Below are 19,852 nucleotides of genomic sequence, written 5' to 3' on the forward strand. Positions count from 1 at the left end.
TCAGTCAAGATTTCTAAAATATAGAATCTTTGAATTTACTCTTGTTCATTTACTGATTTTTTTCCTAAAACCTTTTCTTCCAATTCTTTAGCTTGAAATTGTTCCCCTGGCTCTTTTCTGCAAAGAAAACCCCAGTGTGGGAACATCCTTACATCCCTATGGAAGATGCATGGATGCAGAGAATTAATTTAGTTTTTGTGCTTCGTTCTTATCTTCTTTGAGCATTCTTTTTACATCTCAATCATCCGTCAGCCTTACAGACACACTCTGGCAGGCTTCCTGCTTCTGTTGTCTTTGAAAATAATTTTATTACATGTTTTTATGTCTTCAGCTACTTGTTCCTCAAGATATGCTTTTCAACGGACTTATGGTTTCTCAGTTAACTTAGGAGATCTGTGCTTATTTCTGTTTTCCTTATTTGGGTAGAACTTGCACTTTTTGAGGGAGAGTACCCTCCTTTATTCATCTGTTAAACTGCCCTGGGCTGAAGCAGCAGCAAAAGGCAGGTCCTTTTGAGCTGACACTACCATTTTAAATATGCAGTATACCAAATATTTCCAGCATTGGAGACTGATAGTTGTCCATGCCTCAATGTGTCCTGTGACAGACACTATTATGTGCCACTGTCCCCCGTGCCCACTCCTGACTGTCCTTGTCCACACATGTGGACCCGTTACTGATGTGGCACATTGTCACTGTAGGGAGGAGCCTGATACGGGCTGAGCTCTCCTTCTCTTCCGTCCCTTAGGTGGTAACACACCTCCTTCTTTCTAGCAGTGCCAGAGGAGAGGAGAGCTGCTACAAGGTACGGGGTGAACATGGTTCTTAGACTTAAGTGGGGGGAGCTGTGTGGAAAAAGGTACTAAGGAGGAAAGGGGGGGGTTGGAAGAAGAAGTAAAGTACTGCGCAGTAGGGAAAGACCATGGGATCCCAGGGCCATCTTGTTTATCAGTTTTCGCAACAGGGCAGTGCTTTTGCAGGACAAATCCCTGTGCCTCAGCCAAATCTGACCAGCTGGAAACTGAGGGAGGAGGTGGGCAAACAGAAGGAGGTGCTTCCCCACCACCCTAGTCCTCCCCACCAACTCTTTCAGCACAGCAAAAATTTGTGAATTTATACTCTCAAAATATCAGGCAGTACTGTGCTACTCTCTTTAAGGTTGCTGTTGTACCGGCTTCCCATGTTGCTGCTCAACTCTACTCAGTCATGACTGGAGTTAGCACAGAAGATCCAGGTTCCCCAGGGAGATTAAGCACCATCCTACTCTGGGGCATTTCTTACAGACTGCTGTTGGTTATAGAGCCCTGAAAGTCTGTTTGTTTTGTGAATCCAGTTCCTAGGAGGTTTATTTTGTTTGCACACAGGCTCAGCCCAAATGCTATGCATTGCTCTGGATGGCGGGATAGCCAGGACTTAAATGCAGCAGTTCTGAGTGTTTTAGTGGCTTGTTCTCCCTTATAAATTAAACCCTCTTATCATTGACAGTCAGTGGAGCTGCACCGTTAACTCCATAGCAAGAGGTTTGCGTTTTTGGAACAAAATATTCCCATGCCGCTTGTATGTGGCTTAGCTGGTGAAAACAAAGCTGTTACCTATCACAGCTCTTCTAGATAACAGGTCCCTTCTCCATTGTTTCTGCTGAAATGTCATCTGGAGTTTCTGTACAGATGTTCAGGGTTGAATCCTGTCCCCAGTTGCTCATCAGTCCAATAGGTTGTTCTTGCAGAGCCGAACAAAGACACAGTAGCTTGCACTGTATATCTTGGTGCAAAACGTCACTGGATGAAGCTTCAGACTGGAAATGTGTGGTATTTTTTATGCTACAGGCATACAAAAAAACCCTTCTGTTCATAGAGCTCCTTTAAGTGAGCACATTGTTATAACTACATTCTCCTTCTGATGTTAATATGTGAGATTGAGCAGGGCTGAGCCTGGGCAGTTCCTGAGTGATAAAACTCTTTGTAGGTGGTGACCTTCCCTGGCATTGTTACTGCTGAATTTTGACTCAGCATGATAAAGGGTAACAGTATTAAACTCTTTGGGATGCTGCTGTCAGACTGTGTTGCTTCCTGACATGATTTGGGCCTTGGCACTTTCCATCAACAGAGATGCTGATGTTCTTGCTCAGGGAATGGCATTCTGCCAAAATAAAATGCCTGCCTTGTGCTCTGAAAGCCATGCTGCTTTTCACTCCTTCTTTTGTGAACCTTCTGTTGCACCAGTCCCACAGAATTGCAGTAGCCTTATGCCCCTTAGATCCGCCCTGTTACAATCGGGAACTACGGAGAAAATTCACTCCATGCAGAAAGCCAGTCCAAAATGGAGGGTACTGGTCAACTCACACTCAGAACTGAAAAATCCTGCTTTGAACACTGTGTAGGCTTCATGCTAAACTCTGTAAAAAGGGCATTTTCACAGAAAGTATTATGCAGTCTAAAATTGTCCTTGGTTATTCAAAAGCTTAAAGAAGGTGTACCAGGCAGTTAAAAGCAGAATCTGGTGCTCTGTCTGCAAACGGCAGCACTGTCCTTTGGGATAAAAGGTGCTTAAGAAATGTAAGTTATGATAATAGTGAAAAATTTCTGTCTGTGTTGTGGGATGGTGTTCGGAGTCACGCACATGCAGAGAGGGAAAGAATGGGCTCTTGGCAGGGGAGTTTTCATGAGGGCCCAGCACTGACCCATGTGGAGTGGGGATTCTCAAGTTACAGATGGAGGGAGAAACAGGATCAGAAAAACAGAACCGGTTTGAAGTTCAGGTGATGAAAAGTGGTAGGCTGGAGTTCAAAGACAGAATTATTGGCTAGTGTTGCTTTAGTAGTTGGTGGGAGAAGAGCTTAAGGCCAGAGCATTACTGCATTGCTGATTTATCAACACAGCCAACACTGTGTATGGTATTTGAGACACTTCTAAATCCAGCCGCCGGCAATGAAAAGCACATTTAATCCATGTGTTAGATTGTTTGAAGAGGTATCTGTCTCCCAGTCTCTATTCCAAGGTTGGGATTGCTGAAATTGAAGAGGAGGTGAGAGGGAAGATTTTAACTGTTTCACAAACTGTTCTCCTTTAGAGGGGGGTCACATTTGCAATAGACCCTTTAACATCTGGGATATAGAAAAATGAAAGGTTCTTTACTCTCTTATCCCCTCCAGAGAGAACCCCCACTGTCTCTTCTCTGTCTAAGGCACAGAAATCAAAGAGAGGATTTGTATGAAAATAGTTTATTGTTTTTAACTGTGTTCTTTTCCTCAAGCTGGGATTAATGGTCTGCACTTAGGAGTTCCAGGATTCATCTGCATTGTTGGCTCTGATCTCTCTGCAGCAGGCCACCACTGCAAGATAAAATACTGAAAAACAGCCCTTAGTAAAGTAATTCTCCTTTAGTCTTTTTCTTCAGTTATCTTACATGAAAGAGTATCATTGTTTAACCAGCTCCCTCAAGGGTTAATTCCTCTTCAATTTAATACCCCTGTGCTCTGTTAGTGTGCAAGGGGCTGACACTGGCTATGGAGGCTTATAGACTGAAGCTCCAAAAATGTCTATGCAAGAATAGAGGACAGTTCTCAAATCAGGCCTGAGCTGCACCTGCAGAGTTACACCAATGCCTTGGAATAAGAGCAGGGCAATCAGAGGGCGGACCTAATTAGCAAAGGTTATCCAAAGTAAGAACTAAAGAGCATCAGTAAGTCAACAGAGAGAACAGGGAGTGAAAGTGTTTGGAATAGATGGAAAGCTGAAGACTGAAAATAAAGCACCAATGTGCTTTAGGGTGTTATGGTTCAGCATTGTGTATATTGGAAGCCTAAGGCAGCAAGCTGGAATAGCAGGCATACAGCAGACCTCAACTGAGCTATTTACTCAAATCTACACGGGAGGCCCCGACACTGCAGTAACCCCAGTTTTGCTGCAGAACAGTTTCATGCTGAACAAGCAGAGCTCTCTATGGACCACTAAAAACTTTGCCTTGGTTCTGCATAGCTCTTATCAGTCACATGAGTACGAATTCATCTCTATGCAGCAAAAAAGAGGGTGTTAACAGAATCCAATAGGAAGCATGTAAAGATATTTTTATAGTTAGAAATTAGTTGTAACAAATCTCAAAACTAATATCCAGCGATGTTATCCACCCCTCCTGTGGATCACTTTATCCAGGCATCTTTAGTCAAGTGCAAAGGAACTCTGCAAGCAGGAAATAGACAACTTAGCCAATAAATAACTGCTTTCTACACAGTTAGCACACACAGAACTTAGTTAGGATTTAATGAAATATTAGGCTAAATATTAGCATACTCCTCACCTTTGTAGAGGCACCCAAAGATTCTTTGCAGGCATCAATCAGAAGTGAAGAGTCAACCTCCATGGTTGCCATCTGTCACCAGCTGGGTCAGCTCTGATGGCAATGACAACTCAACTCAATAACCCTAATGATTCATGACAAGTTGTCAGCTAGACTGACTGTCCCAGTTAAACCTCATGTGGGTTTGTTTTTTCCCCGGAGATTTTATACATTGGTGGCTTTCCTTTTGAATCCCTGGGCTACTGCTGGTGCAGTCCCAACAGCCCTACCTCTGTCTACAATTTTTGCAGTGGCATAATTTTGGAGCTTGCTCAGTATCAGCACTTTTGGGGGATCTTGTATCAGTTCTAATAGGAGACGAGAAATATCTAACCCTACCTAGGGTTGTTCATACAGTTTCTTTCTAGGGCTTTCTGGTTAAGAATGTTTTGGTTCAGGCAAGTTGGCACTTCTACTCAAGCCATAAATTCTGGGTGTTTTGGTGAGAAGTGAGGTTAGGTAATGGAACCTGTGCCTTCAGGATCATTGTTGCCAGATAATCCTAGCTTAGTAATAATAAAAATTACTTCTATATTAGTGCTGCCTGATCATCTTCAAAAGCTGGGCTGCAAGAGCATCTACCAGCAGTGCACTTGCTTAACGTGGCACTGCCTACCTATTTCTCATCTTGTCACTGGCAGCCTCACCACTGGCAATAGGGTCCATGAGCCAGCCATGGGAAATCAGTAACTCTCGATTGTAGAAGTGGTCCTGCTGGAGTACATCCAAGTTACATGAGCAGGAAGTGGTAAAGAAGCAAAGCTCATCTTGCCACTTCCCCTGACACATTGCAGGCTTTGGTTTGCAGGCTGTCTAATACATTTCAGGCTCCTGGATTACCAACACTGAGGTAAGCTAACTCTCTGCCTCCTTCATCATGGGGAATACAGCCTTTCTGTAAACAGTTTTTTGTAGCTGAAAGTTGCGGTCACCCATGCTAAGCCATCACAAAGAAAAGACACTCTTTCAACTTTCAGTAATGTGACTCTTGTCCAAGAAAAAAAATAATTTATTGCAGGCTGTTTGTTTTGTCCACAGTTTGTCTCACTCTTGAGATAAAGAGTAAGTCACTGCAGAGGGCAAATGCATTTTTCTGTTGCATGACAGTCACTTGCTTTATTGGGAACTCTGGCAGAGTAGTGGTTGGTCTATACAGGTTTTTCACATGAGATTGCTGCAGAGAAAGAGATCTCTTGGAATAAGCATGCACAACAGGTTGTTTGAACTTCTGACTTGAGCTAATTACAGCCCCATCCATGCCCTCTCTTCTACCTGCTGATGTCTTTCCATGTCTAGTAACTAATGTCTACCAGTGGTTGGTGCATGCTCATCCCTATACAAATCATAGCATTGCCTATAAGCTTTCCAGAGGCTAGACTCTGCAGTCTCAGCAGCTCGTAAGTGTTGACAAGTATATACTTCTTCCAGCTTTGCTCTGCCACCAAGACACAGTATGGAAGCCATCGCCAAGTTTGATTTCACTGCTTCTGGAGAAGACGAGTTGAGTTTCCAAGCTGGGGATATGCTGAAGGTAAGTGCAACCTCAGGCTTGACTAAACAGCATTTCTGAGACTGCTGCCAGATCTTTCTAGGCTCCCATTTGCCTTGACAAAACAGATGAAGACAGACATCTATAAGCCAGAATACAAATGCAGATTACTCATCTCCCATAGGGTTTGCAGTAGGTCAACCAATAGTTCCCAGGTTACTTGAGTCTGTGTCCACTTTCTGATTTTATGTCCAGAAACTATGGATTTAGTTGCCCTGCAGTTCTCTGGTACTCAGCAAGGAAGGATAAATACCTTTGCTGAGGCGGAGATCAAGTTCTTTGGTAGACAGATTTTGAGGGTCCTGTCTGTTTTCATTGACTACATAAGTAGTCCACAGTGAGTACATTCAGATGACTATGTCTAAAGGCAGGCAGGATGAGTGCGGTCCAGAGAGATTGCCATCTTCCTTATTTCCAGCTCTTAAACTATATAAAAGATAATTATCATCCATTATAGAACTTATATCTAACTTTTCACTGTTAGTAATTATTGTTAGTTGCTGCAGGGTTTTTAGGCAATTGCAAATAGAAGAGGAAAAGTCTATGAGACAATCTGTTACACACATAATGGAAGAGTTTAAGAGGTCCCAGGCTCTATAACACAAGGGCTTTGTAACACAAGAGTGTTATATACGGTCTTGCAGGAATTTGGCAATGGGGGCAATGGCAAAAGTAGAGTTGATCATATACAACACAGAGCATGTGAAAGTCTCTTTAAAGTTGATTTGTATGTGTTATGGTAGAACAGTTCTTGTTAACGCTACTGAAGTCCCACAGATTAGGTCACTCAATGTTTCACTCTAATTATTTATCTACTTCTCAGCCCCCAACTGTTCTGTTTCAGTTGGAAATGCCTCAGTATTACTCCTCTCTAAGGCCTTAATTCCTCCACTGCCCAAAGGGCAGTAGTATATAAACCCTTGTTAGGCCAGGGAGCCTTTGCTACCTCCCTGTGCAGTCCCAGATATTCCAATTAATAATCAGATATTGGGTCTCAGCCTTGTCTTTTCCATCACCACCATTTTTTATCTTATTGGCTTTTTAATTCTTGACACTTAGACAAAGTGGCATCCAAACTCACTAATACCAGATTTTTCCAAAGAGCTGTAAGAAGGTTCTGGAGAAATCACTGCCTCTCTTCAGCACAGATAAATACTCTTATTCCTAATTCTTCCCCAGTACATCACTACTATCCCGTGACCTTAAACTGATACCTTTTTTCTCAGGAAACCATTCTCAGGAGGCTTCCATCAAGTCCCTGGCTGGGTTGATGGTGTTGGCCAAATCACTTTTCATTCTGTTCCTCAGTTTCCCTTCCTGTAAAATCATTATAAATTAGAGCTTCTTTTCAAAGTACACTGGAAGCTACTGATGAAAAGTGTCAATAACACTACACACCATTAGTAGTAGTAGTAGTAATATTAGTAGTAGTAGTATTTGGCACAGAGAATTTACTACCAGAAAAATCAAACTGCCTCTTTCTTTAATATCCTTGAGGCAAACAAAATAACACCTTAGCCACCCAAGCCATAGTAGCAGTAAATTAGCCTGAGTAACAGCTCTGTTCTGGCATACACACACATACATTCATGCCCCATCACGAGCCCCCTCCTGCTGCCTGCAACAACCTGCTGATTTATAAAGGAGATAAGATGAAGTACTGATGTAGAGATTAGAAAACAGGAAACATGAGGCCCTCAACCAGCCGTGACAGGAGGAAATCCACCCTCTCACCCCCCACACATCCTTCTCTGGGAGGATGACACACTGAGAGAAACCTGCCAGCCCTGCAGTGACAAACAGCAGGTGGGTCTTTCTGGAAACCTTGCTTCCAGCAGAGCAGGGCCTGAGCATGAGCAGGAGGTAGCTATCATCCCCTTTGTTCGGCCACAGCAGTAAAAAAGAGCCTTTAATCCAGCACCCAGGCATGAGGAAAGCAGTGACTATACGAGTAGGGAAATCCACAGCTTTCTATTCCCTAACTTTTCTGAATCCAAATGCTTAAAAAAGGCCTACGTGGCAGGGAAGGCAATGCAGAATTGACCCCAGAGACAGTAACATCCTGTTGCCAACACCAAGCAGTTAGAATGTGCCTTAGGCTCCCAAAACCATGAGATTGGCTCACAAAATAAGTATTATTACTGTTAACAATAGATTTTAAATTAAGTCTGTTCCACTTGCTTTCTCCTTTTAAAACTGTCATGGCTTATGCTCCAAAACCAGAAAGAACAGAAACATGCTCTATTTCATAAAGCGGAATTCTGTTCCAGGAGTTGGAATGTCAAACAAAACACCAAAGACCACAACATGTGCTGTAAAATCACAGCATGGTTGTATTCCTGTTCTCTCTCCTCTAGCTTAGGGCTGTATCAGAGGCCATCAGCCAGGGAGCAGTGGATTTGGGCAGTCCTTGGTCAGCAGGGAAGTTCCTAAGGACCATGATAATTAACATTAATGTGAGCACACTTGAAGCTGCTCCAGTGTGTGCTGTGGACTGACTTCCTGCTATCCTACAGTCTCCTAAGTGTAACAGTATCTTTAAAATACTTTTTGCCTCCTTCTTTCATGTACCTTGGCAAAGCTCAGGGCAGCTGAAGACTTAACCCACTAAATAATCTCTCATGAAATGACATGTGAGAGCACATGGTAACATCTGTGCAGTTGTAATGCACACACAGACGCATACATAGCTGCATATCCCTCCATATCCATCACAGATACTTGTTCTTCCCTTGCGAATCTGAGATGCTCCAGTACCAACTATTAAAAGCAGCACAGAGAATAACTTAAACCCCTATTAAGTCTTTCAAAGCTGAAATTTCTCCATTTCACAGGCATCGAAGACACAGTATCCCCAGCCACCTGCACAGATGAAGGGATAAGGTTAACAAGCAATCTGTCTAATTCTACTTGGGCTTTTCACTGCTCGTTTGCTCTGAAGTGGTCATCGGCCACTAACCTTGTTCCACAGTGACTGGGAAGTACAGCATGTGTAGCGTTCTCTTCTTACAAGAAATTCTAGGTTTCTGCCAGAATCATGCTTACTTTTGCCTTTCTCCAGAGACACGTTTATTCCATCCATCTCTCCATCGCAGGTTTTGAGCTCCCAGGAAGAGTGGTACAAGGCTGAGCTCAGAAGTCAAGAAGGCTACGTTCCTAAGAACTTCATTGATTTTCATGTTCCCCCGTAAGTGCCACAGAAACAGTGTGTACCACCATTGCTCATTTCCTCAGAGTGCTGTCAGGAGCATGTGTGCGTGTGCATGCAGAGGAAGACAGGACAGAGGAAGCACTGGCTATAACATACTACACTTGGAGGCTGGCAAGGATTGCCATAATGCTACATTGCAGTTCTGCCAGTGCAGCACATTTCTACCCCAAAGCACCCTCTGTTCTTTCGGAGCTGAATAGTTCTCGATGCTCTCTATCACTCCCAAGTGACTCTTTTGTTACTGCTGCTCAGAGGGATGTCACTGAGATGTGGCAGGAACTGCATTTAGATCTCCTCAGACAGAAGGAGAATAGTCATGATGTGAAGTCTTGGCAACAGAGATAGAGGCTGAGCACAAAAGAAAAAGCAAGAGATCTTTCTGAAAACGAATTATAAAAAAGTAATTCCCTCCCCCTTCCACTCTAAACTACATTGACTCCCTTTTCCCACCCTGCCATCCTCATTCCCTCCCCCCGCCAAGTATGTGTGTGTTTCTCTCGGTGCACTAGAGGTCAGTGCAATGCTGCGCGAATGTGACAGCTGGTGTTACTCATGGATCGGCAGAGATGATAGACCAGACAAGCCGCCCCGCTCACACATACACACGCTCCACGTTTCGTGACTGCACACCCAAACACAGATCTGTCAGAGGACATGTGTACCTGCATTTCTCTCTTCCCTCTGAGGAGACGGCACTTGCACTTTCGGAAAGGTCTGATGGGTGTTTAAATGCATATTAAATGTGCTCTCCAGCCATATGCCAAAAATATGACAGTGGAGGGATTTTTACAACCTTTTTCTTTCAGTTGGCAGAAATGCTCCCTGAAACTCCTCTCATTGTCCTCTTTTTTCAAAAGTGCTGCAGCATTTCAGGAACAAGCAGGCAGAACAAGCACCAAGCCCAGTACTGCTGGCTCCCAGTACTACTGGGAGCATACAGGGATTTTGAGATTACAAATAAGCACCTCTGTCCCCTTGGAGGTGGCACTTACTGGCCTTTTTGGATATAAGCCAGCCTGCTTGGCTGAGCTGAAGGACATTATTAGTTTGCTGTGCAAATATGGGCTTGTACTTTTGGGCCTCAGGGGGATGAGATCTTCCAGTCAGTTGTTCTTGTTCGCTCTTTCACAGGGCTGTGGCATCACGCAGGAACACTGGCAGCTTCTTTTTTCACACACATTTTCTCATGATGCTTTCTCCATGCAAGAGCTGTGAAGAAATATTTCCACTTTGATGCTTTTCTAAGAGCAGCAGGTCTGCACTTGGAAGCAGTTCAGGCCAGATGCCAGAACCAGATGTAGGGAAGAAAGCTGCCTCCTATTTTTGATGGGTTGGTTTTGCCGATCTTTTTCTTGTCAAGTAATCATTGAGACTGATTATCAAGGCTCATTAAAGTCTGATTTCCCTTTGCTAATGATACATAGGTAAACTGTGATGATAATAAGAAACTCCAAAGTGGAAATCACAGAGCTTATGAAACTATCAGTCCTTAACTTTAATGCAATATAGGCAATTAAGCATTACATAAAAAGCAGATCACAGATTGTAGATCTTCTTAGCTGTGGCGTGGACATATGCATATGTACGTGATGAATTTTTTTGTCTACTGAAAAGTTCCTATTCACATTGTATTCTTTTACTTTTTATGGTGAATTTCTCATTATTAGTCCAATGCCTTATACTATTGTTTGTTATGCCTAGCTAAATTTGCACAAGTGTGCTTACGTATTCTGTGCTTCTGAGATTTTATGGTATTATAACTCTTGCAGGAACCAATTTATTAGTACTAAAACTTTCATGGTTCGCTTCTGCTAAAAATTTATGTGTGTCCCTTGCAATATATCCATCACAGCCCAGTAATTTTCAATCAGTTTACCAAAAAGCAATTTGATGTATATGTCTGAGAATTATGTGTATGTATGTATACATACACATTTGTAATTTAAAATTTCTTTGACTAACACCTTATTGTACTGTGCCTGTAATTACAGTTTCAGCTGAGTGTTGCTCCTTAGCAGGCCAAAGTTTACATTGTTCTCTTTGCATCTACGTGCTTTTACTGCTCAAAGAAAATGGTCTGCACCCATCAAAACCCTCTACCTTAGCATACTCATGGCCACTGGGAGTAGCCATGTGGGCTCCTCTGATCCTTTTGTTTTCTTTCCTCCACCCTGCTTATTCACATTCTCCCTACCCTCAACTTTTTTATTCCTCACCTTAATTCACATCCTTATTCACACTTTCATGATTTTTCCCACTTGACAGCTGGTTTGATGAGAGGATATCCCGCCATGAAGCAGAGAACCTTCTCATGAGCAAAGGAGTTGGCTCCTTCATCGTCCGTGCCAGTCAGAATTCTCATGGTGACTTTTCCATCTCTGTCAGGTATCTGCTTCTCACAGCATATTCCTGCCTCTTCTTCTGTGTAATGGTGTCCCTAGCCTCCTCTTGACAGGATTGCTAATGTGACGTAGCCTCTTGGGAAGTTTGCATGCTGCCAGTCATTGGCAGTGCTGCTGTTTTGAATGAGAACAAATTAGGCATCTGATTTCAAAATGTTTCTGCCTCTTTTCAAGTGACACAGTGAATGCCCCATTCCAAAGCTGCATCCCCTGGTGACCTGCTTCTCTGAAAGAGCTACAGCAAAGCAGAGTGGTACATAGAATGTCTCCCACAGTGCTTAACATGTGTCTTTCATTTGTATTAATTCCCTGACAGCTCTGGTTACTGAACCAAGAATTCAGCTACTACCTATTAAGAGATTACAATTACGTTGTTAACTTATTTCCCACAGGTCACTAAACAGCCATTGGACAAGGAATGGTTTTTCATTGCTTGCAGCCCAGCTGCATTTCAGCAACTTAGTGTAGCCCAGCCCTTCTCAGAGCATACGCTTCAGAGCAGTGCTCTTATATGATGGTTGGTTTCTCAATTTTCAAACAACTGATAATCAGTTTTAAATTAGAGTCATGGTTAACGATGCCTTTTCCAAGCAGTATGTACCTTCTGATTCAGGAAGCTCAAAAAGTATGTGGGAGGAATGCAGGAAAACATTCTGGTTACATTTATACCAATTTATACCAACACCAATAAGTACAGGGAGGCTCCTTTTCTGGCCGTGAAGTCAAGCAATGTGGCAGAGCTCAGATCTGTATGGCTAAAACCTCTTCACCCACCAAACCCAACACCTGTTTTCAAGCAGCTCACTGTGAACAGTTCCTGGTCCGTTTTGTCCCCTTAACCACAGCCCAGCACTATCTAAGGGAGAGCTTCTGCATTTAAATCAAAACCATGCTAACACGAACAGCCTGTGTAACTGTAGCACTTCAGGACAGGAGTCAGCATCTGAAAATTCCTTCTTTTTTTTTTTTTTTTCTTCTGGGTAGGGAGAATTACCAGTAGTAATGATATCACACTAGATTTTATACAATTATAAAACTCAATATGTGGCTGCACCTGACTGTGTCTGCATGTATTGGCGATGCCCATGGTGTATAAAGGTGTAATAAATCTCTTATAGCCAATTCAGACTGGATGCTAACAGGATCTGCAGAGGCTGGTGGGTAGACTACAACTGCACCTCTTCACCCTGGAAGCTCCTCTGGCCTTTATTTCAAAGGAGAGGCTTTAAAGCCCTATGCTTTGTTCTGATAGTGCTTTGTGACTGGGCAGCCCTGGGGCACTCTGTGTTTGTAAATTGATGAGTCTTTTGAAATAGAGCCACATTTGGGTCCAGGATGCACAAGGACTGACGGTTGCTTGACTTTTCAGAAGTCTAGGTTTGGCCAAGCAAGAAGTTTTGGTACCCTTCTGGAAAGGACTTTTTCCAAAAAGGTAGAAGTGCAATCTGTTTGATGATCTCTTACTTTTCCAATTGGATCCAGGCATGAAGATGATGTGCAACACTTCAAAGTGATGAGGGATTCAAAGGGTAACTATTACTTGTGGACAGAGAAATTCCACTCGCTAAACAAGCTCGTGGACTACTACAAGACAAATTCCATCTCCAGGCAGAAACAGATATTCCTAAGGGACAACAGCCAAGAAGAGAAGGTAAACACAAACTATCCTTTGGAATTTCTCAGTGAGAAACCTTTCTGTGGAAGGAATTCATCCCATGAGAATGTCTTGGCATGGGGGGAGGAGAGTCTGCCCTTGGAAACACAGCCACATCATTACACTGGTGGCCACTGCAACACAGATTTTTTAGCGGATTCAGTGGTATGTAGAGCTATGTAATTGAGCAGAATGTTCTGATTCTGCTTTGGATAGCAATAGACAGTACTGCAAATCTGCATAGAGGTGCTTTGTTAAAGGTGTGCTAAGATCCCAGAGCTGAAATTCTAAGATGCCTTACAAAGCCAAGAAAAGCAGGACTTACCTTATTGAAATGCCTAGATTTCATAAGGGCAGGTACAGAGCTGACTGGTAGTTGTGACTGAGAAGAATTTGAGTCTGGTTTCCTCAGTGTCCTTGAATGCACCCAGAGTGCAAATTACAACCGCAAGTTTGTCCACTCAGAAGCATCGTCCATCTTCTGCTATCAAGCAAACACTGTAACAACTGTGGAAGAACACAGGGCAGAACCCAGAGCAGTGGCTGGTAGGAACTGAAAAGTACTACTGAGAAGAACATAGCAGATACAGGAACAAGCTGTGCCTTCAGGGAAGGTGTAGTAGGTGTTTCAGAAGGCAGAGAAATCCCAATCCAATGAATGCCTGGTTTTGTGCCAGGGGAACAAGCAAATGACATAGTAGAGACTGCTACGCATTGCACTCACAGTACTGGGAGCAAACACACCCGGTCACTGCAGTAACCAAAGTCCTGCTTTACTGGGAAACGGATTCTGGTATTAAATTACCAGGATGTGCAGTTAGAGGCAAGGTGTGTGACTTGCTGACTGCAGCAATAAAGTTTTATAGGCTGCATGTGGGTCATTCTTGCTGGCTCCAAACATGAGAAGATGCATTTTTCAATCTGAAGAAGGGGCTTGGGTTGCTTTCTCCTTCTAGACCACTTATACAGAGCTTTAAAATGCACTATTAAGATATAAAATAGAGGCTATGGGACCTGTGAGAGAGATCACAGTGAAGAATTGTCTGGGGAAGGAGAAAGCAAGGCTGTATGCATGTATATCAGTAAAACAACCTGTTTGGGCTGACTATGATCAGGAAGGGAAAGAGATGCATTTGCTCCAAGATGCAGACACGCAAATGAAAGAACAGAAGTCAAGTTTGCTTTAGCAAACTCTCTGTACATTTGTTATGGTGATGGGCTCAGCGGGGTATGTTTAGTACTCATCACAGTGGGATTTCTGTTTACAATTCAAATTTCTAGATGCTACAGCTATATGATAAAATAGTCATAATATATAGATTTCTGTGCAGAGACAAATGAAGTCTAAGGGCAGTATTTCAAAAAATAGCTTAGTTCCTGTGCTGGACCTCACACCAACATTTTCAGCCCAGCACCTCCCATTACTGCCCAGTCTTCAGATGGGGAATGACTATGAGAAAGATCTAAAATATAGGATTCCTGATTTGTTGACCTGTTCAGAGGGATGGAATTGTTTATTTGAAAGAGCCTACAAAGTAGAGGATAGTGGTAGTGATCACTGTGGAATGATTGCTGAGCTTTAGTCAAGGACGTGGTAGGTAGAAAAAGCTGATCTGACTTTTGCGATCTTGCTTCCATCAGGAGAGGCGTGGTGGGAGCCTGGAACGGATGGGCCGGGAAGGATTCCACCTAAGTGGAGCAGCTGGAGAAGATCATTCTTCTATATCCAAGAGATATGTCGAGCATGCTATCCCCATACTGCAGCAGCAACAGGTACTGCCACAAACAAGGGGCTGGGATGTCGAGCCCAGACACAGAAAACATTGGCTTTAATTGCTTGGTAGCAAGTGAACAGTTGCTTTATCAAAAATCTGCCACCCTCAACCTGCTTCAGGAAGCAGAATTAGGTCTTTTTACAGGAGTAGCAGCAGTGATGGTTCAGCCTAGGGGTGTTTTTTGATATGTAATAAATATGTGGGCTTTTATTTAGTTCTGCGATCTGTGACTGACTGACTGACAAACCAGAAAAAATAGAAGTGTGCAGTGACCCTTTTACTGGGAACCTAGGAGTACCCTTCAGGTGGGTTTGGTGCCCCATCCTAAAAACTGGAAAACAAGCAATGATGGCATGTTCTTACTTGGCTTAGGAAAAGACATGAAGTATCATCCAGTGAGAGTGCAGGAAAATGCTCACAAATCTTGCACTGCACACACATGCACGGTTTCAGGAACTCGTCTCTAGTCTATAGAATGAATGAAACCTTGCTGTCTGTTTCTTTTTTCTGAGTTATGCTACTGACATTCAGCACCACAAAACACATCACAGGGATGAGAAATTACTATAGTAATCCTAGGAGAGTTTGGTTTCCTCCAGAAGATTCCTTCTCCTCTGCCGTATTCTGGGTCCTCTCTGCACTCTTTCATCATGTTGCTTCCCTGATGTGTGATGTTTCTTTACTCCTTTGATTGCATAGGAATGGAGAGAACAACAGCAGTTCCTGGTGCTGTTTTCAAATTTCTTCCTGGTTAATTTTTGGGGAATAGTTTTCCTGGAGTTGGCTCATGTCTCTAGCTAAAGTCAGCATAGCATCATCCAAGGAGAGGCCTTTTCTTACTAAAGGGAAGAAATCCAAAATGTCCCTTAAGGCATGAGAGCTCACATATAGCAAAGCCAGAGGCAATGGTGAAATGGCTGTTCTCTCATCAGACGAGCTGTGTGGCCTGTCAAGGGACTGCTGGTGGAATAATACAGGTTCTGACAAAGCTGAGTGCCTGCACCCTTCACAGCACAGTCTATTCGAGTCACATTTTATATGGAGCAGAAACACTCATAGGAGTGAAGCACCCATGTAAGTCTTGTGACTGCAAAGCCACCTTGAGTTCACCCTCTTTCTGGCAGAGACAGGTAAGGTGCAAATTGTGCTCCAGTTTCAGGCAGCCTCAGCAACATTTTAGGCTGACAAAGGCACATGTGAGACCAAGGGAGTTTTTGGAGGAATGCTGTAGGAAAGGAAGTGGCAAGAGGGATAGGACAAAAGCTGTTTACAAGCAACAGCAAGCACAGGCTGTTGTTCTTTCTCCCCGCTGTTGACACAGCTCATCAGACCTGTGTCTCTGCAGCACTACTGCAATCTGAGCTAACATGATTTAAGGTTCTGTCACACCCTTATCATAAAAACAAAAGCTTAGTGCCTGCACTAAGGGCCTGGGGGGATAAAGAGACTCAGCACCTCTCAGCTGTGCACACAAAAGAGAACTTGCTTCCTAGATGTTTCCTACTTCCTCTCTCCATCTGTCTGGGTTGATTTGTGTTGATATGACCTCAGATGTGTGGTCATATGGCTACTTTTCTTTGAACCTGATTTCGTCTCATTCTTCTTTGGTTAATTTGGCTACTAGATTCTCAGGCTTGCTTGCGGTCCTTTGCAACATGGAACAGCCCAAGAAAAAGTAGAGTCCTCAGATACAGTCAGCTGCATCAGCATCACTGTCATCCCGCCAGCATATAGGACAGAGAAAAAGCAAGGAGTGGGCAGCACTGGGTCATAATAACTCCAGATTGGCAAAAGTCCCCTTGGCAAGCATGGCTTTTTATCTGTGAGTTAAAACAACCTTAGTTTTTCTCCAAAAGTCTTAGAGACCAAAAAGGCCATTTTTCCCAGCAGCTGTGATACACATCTAAGAACACTCAACTTTCAACTTCTAAAAAGTAAAATCCAAAATAGAAGAGTCAAAGGTGACCTCTTCCATGAGGGTCACTGCTTGCAGAACTGGAGCACTGGGACAGTATTGGAAGCAGATATCTAAAATTATTTACTTGAGGGCTGGCCCCTGACATCCTTCTCACCAATGACTCTTAAAGCCCCTCATTTATACATCTCAGCATATATATGTGTCGTGGTTTAATCCTAGTTGGCAACTAAGTACCATGTAGCCACTCACTCCTCCTCCCTCTGGTGCAAGTGGGGAGAGAATCAGGAAAAAGGTAAAACTCATGGGCTGAGAAAAAAAACAGATTAATAATTGAAATAAAAATAATAATAATGATGAAGATGATGATGATAATAATAATAAAAGGAAATGTTAAAAAGAGAGAAAAGAATAAAACAACAAAAACAAGTGATGCACAATACAATTGCTCACCACCCACTGACTGATTTCCAGCCAGTCCCTGATCATAGAATCATAGAATCATAGAATCAGTTGGGTTGGAAGGGACCTCCAAGATCATCAAGTCCAATCCTTGATCCACGACCACCATGGTTGCTAGACCATGGCACTAAGTGCCACATCCAGTCTCATCTTAAAAACCTCCAGGGACGGAGAATCCACCACTTCCCTGGGCATATTCCAGTGCCTGATTGGCCTCTTCTGGCCAACTACCCCCAGTTTATATACTGTCATGATATTCTATGGTATGGAATATCCTTGTGGCCAGTTCAGGTTAGCTGTACTGGCTATGCTCCCTCACAGCTTCTTGTGCACCTGCTCATTGGCAGAGCAGGGGAAACTGAAAAGTCCTTGATTTAGAGTGAGCCACTACTTAGCAACAACTGAAACATCAGTGTGTTATCAGCAGTATTTTCATATTAAATACAAAACACAGCACTGTACCAGCTACTAGGAAGAAAGTTAACTCTATCCTAGCCAAAACCAGGACAACGTGACTTTTTTTTCTCGCTGTTTTCTTTCTAGGAAAGATACGGTGGGAGTCTGGACAGGAAAGATGTGCTGCATGGACTAAGGGATCACGGCCAAGGAAATGCAGGAGCTATGCAACGGAGACACACAGACCCGCTGCACCAGCAGACACCGGTAGGTGACACACCTGGAAGGTCCCATCTGCCTGGGTTCCTTAGCAATGGCCAAGCAGTCTGGGCAATGTCACCTGCAAGGAGGTTGCAGAGGAGTATTATATTAAGGACATATCTTAAAAGATGTTTCTGAGTCTCAAGACTCTATCCCAGCCACTTGAATCTGCTTCTGGGGTACTCTTGAGGGTAGGACTACAGTGTTACATGAGCATAGTTCTAGGACTGCTCTCAAGGTCAGCCTTAGTTAACATGCAGCCTTAGTGGAAGAGGAAACTCAGCATGAGCTCAACTAAATAGACATCTGGGACAGTGGCATGAGCACAAGCTTACCCATGGGCTTGGATCAACCATGGGTCCAGTCCAGCAGAAGACATTTCTGAAAGCCTAATGATCTAGGAGAGCTTCATGTCCATTAATGCAAGGGACTATGAAGTACCTTTGCCACCCCAGCCAGGCTGTGACTAAGCTCAGTAGTTGGAAGTACAGTACATGTTTTAAGTTCTACAGAGAGCTGCCTCATGATGCTGTGCCATGCTGCAGTACTCTTACTGTCTTGAAATGCACTTGTAGTCACACTGTCTCTTCCACTAATTTTTTCTCAGTCCTGAGAAGGCCTGTCATCATTCGGCTCTACTTGTCCATACCTGGCACATCCTCAGACCTACTATGCCATCAAAGTGGGACTCACCTACCTGACACCCTTAGCTGTCAGAGCTTAACACAGAGGATGTGGGCATGATCCAGCTATTATCTGCAGACATCTCAGACCACTGCCCTACTTGGATCCATACCTGGCAGTCAACCTTAAGTAACCACCTGCTCTGCAAATTCCTACTATGTGAATGCCCATATAGAATATGGTGTCTTTCTCTGCCTCAGCCTGTGATTCCACTGCCAACTCTAAAGTATTTCTCCATCAGCTCAGTGTGACCTAAGGAATGCTCCTCTTCCTTGAGGAAATGTACAGATTAGCCCACAACAACCAGAAAACCTAGATCCAAGGAGAGAAGGGAAGGACAGCAGACCTTTCTCGAGTGTGAGAGAAAGTGACCGGATTGGTTTAGGAAATATGGAACAAACTAAAAAACAGGGACATGTCTTTTCTGGGGTTTGGGGGGGTTTGTTTGTTTGTTTGTTTGTTTGTTTGTTTGTTTTTGGCAAAATCCCTAAATCTTTATTATAATCCAGCTCAAAATACAATGGTTTTTATCCCTCAGAGGCTGTGGCAATCAATAACATGCCCTTGCCTGCCACATCTCATCAGTGATCTAGAAGCCAGAAATACAGCCATAGGAAGGTCTATATGTCCAACCAAATTATTAGAAGCCAGGTCTAAGCAGGGGCCTGAATGGAAGATTTATCAGAAGTTAGTCTGTCTTCAAACAGAGCTCTCAACCTATCCCTGCAAAATATACCTCCCAAATTATCCATGCCCTGTGGCGTGGGCACCAACAATTTCCAAGAAAGGAGCTCATGCTATGTCCTTTAAAATCTGATTTCTGGCCAAAATGGGAGACTGAGTGCAAAGTCTCTTATGATTAAGCTCTCTTAAGAAAAAAAAGTCTAACCATAGTGCACATTAAAGTGCAAACCCAAAATAAACTGATATACCCAGACAGATCCTAAATCCCTTTGATCTCAGAGGACTGACCTTGGGGAGAGTGCAAAGAAGGTTTAAGACCCTTCCCTATGCCCCAAAAGTGCCTGAAAGAGCAAGTATCTTCTTCACAATGTTGACTACACTTGCCTGTGTGCTGCCTCTCATAGACCTTTGCTGGCCAAGGACACATTTTGATATCTGGACCAGCACCAGGTCAGCTCCCCAGAGCCATTCACTTACAGTTACAGCCCTGCAGGACTCAGGCAGGAGCCCGTTTCTGTGCTCCC

General features: G+C 43.4%; 1 protein-coding gene across 5 annotated transcripts in view; it reads left to right on the top strand.

The window, feature by feature from the left end:
• Positions 1-19,852, top strand: part of GRAP2 (GRB2 related adaptor protein 2) — a 109,062-nt gene that overhangs the window by 83,116 nt on the left and 6,094 nt on the right. For all 5 annotated transcript variants that reach the window (XM_064655147.1, XM_064655149.1, XM_064655151.1 and 2 more), the window contains 6 exons: positions 5,764-5,866; positions 8,980-9,071; positions 11,361-11,480; positions 12,980-13,148; positions 14,793-14,924; positions 17,847-17,966. In XM_064655147.1, coding sequence (XP_064511217.1) covers positions 5,764-5,866; positions 8,980-9,071; positions 11,361-11,480; positions 12,980-13,148; positions 14,793-14,924; positions 17,847-17,966 — 736 coding nt within the window. The remainder of the gene's footprint in view (positions 1-5,763; positions 5,867-8,979; positions 9,072-11,360; positions 11,481-12,979; positions 13,149-14,792; positions 14,925-17,846; positions 17,967-19,852) is intronic.

This window comes from Pseudopipra pipra, chromosome 5, assembly GCF_036250125.1.
Source record: "Pseudopipra pipra isolate bDixPip1 chromosome 5, bDixPip1.hap1, whole genome shotgun sequence".
Classification (NCBI taxonomy): Eukaryota; Metazoa; Chordata; class Aves; order Passeriformes; family Pipridae; genus Pseudopipra; species Pseudopipra pipra.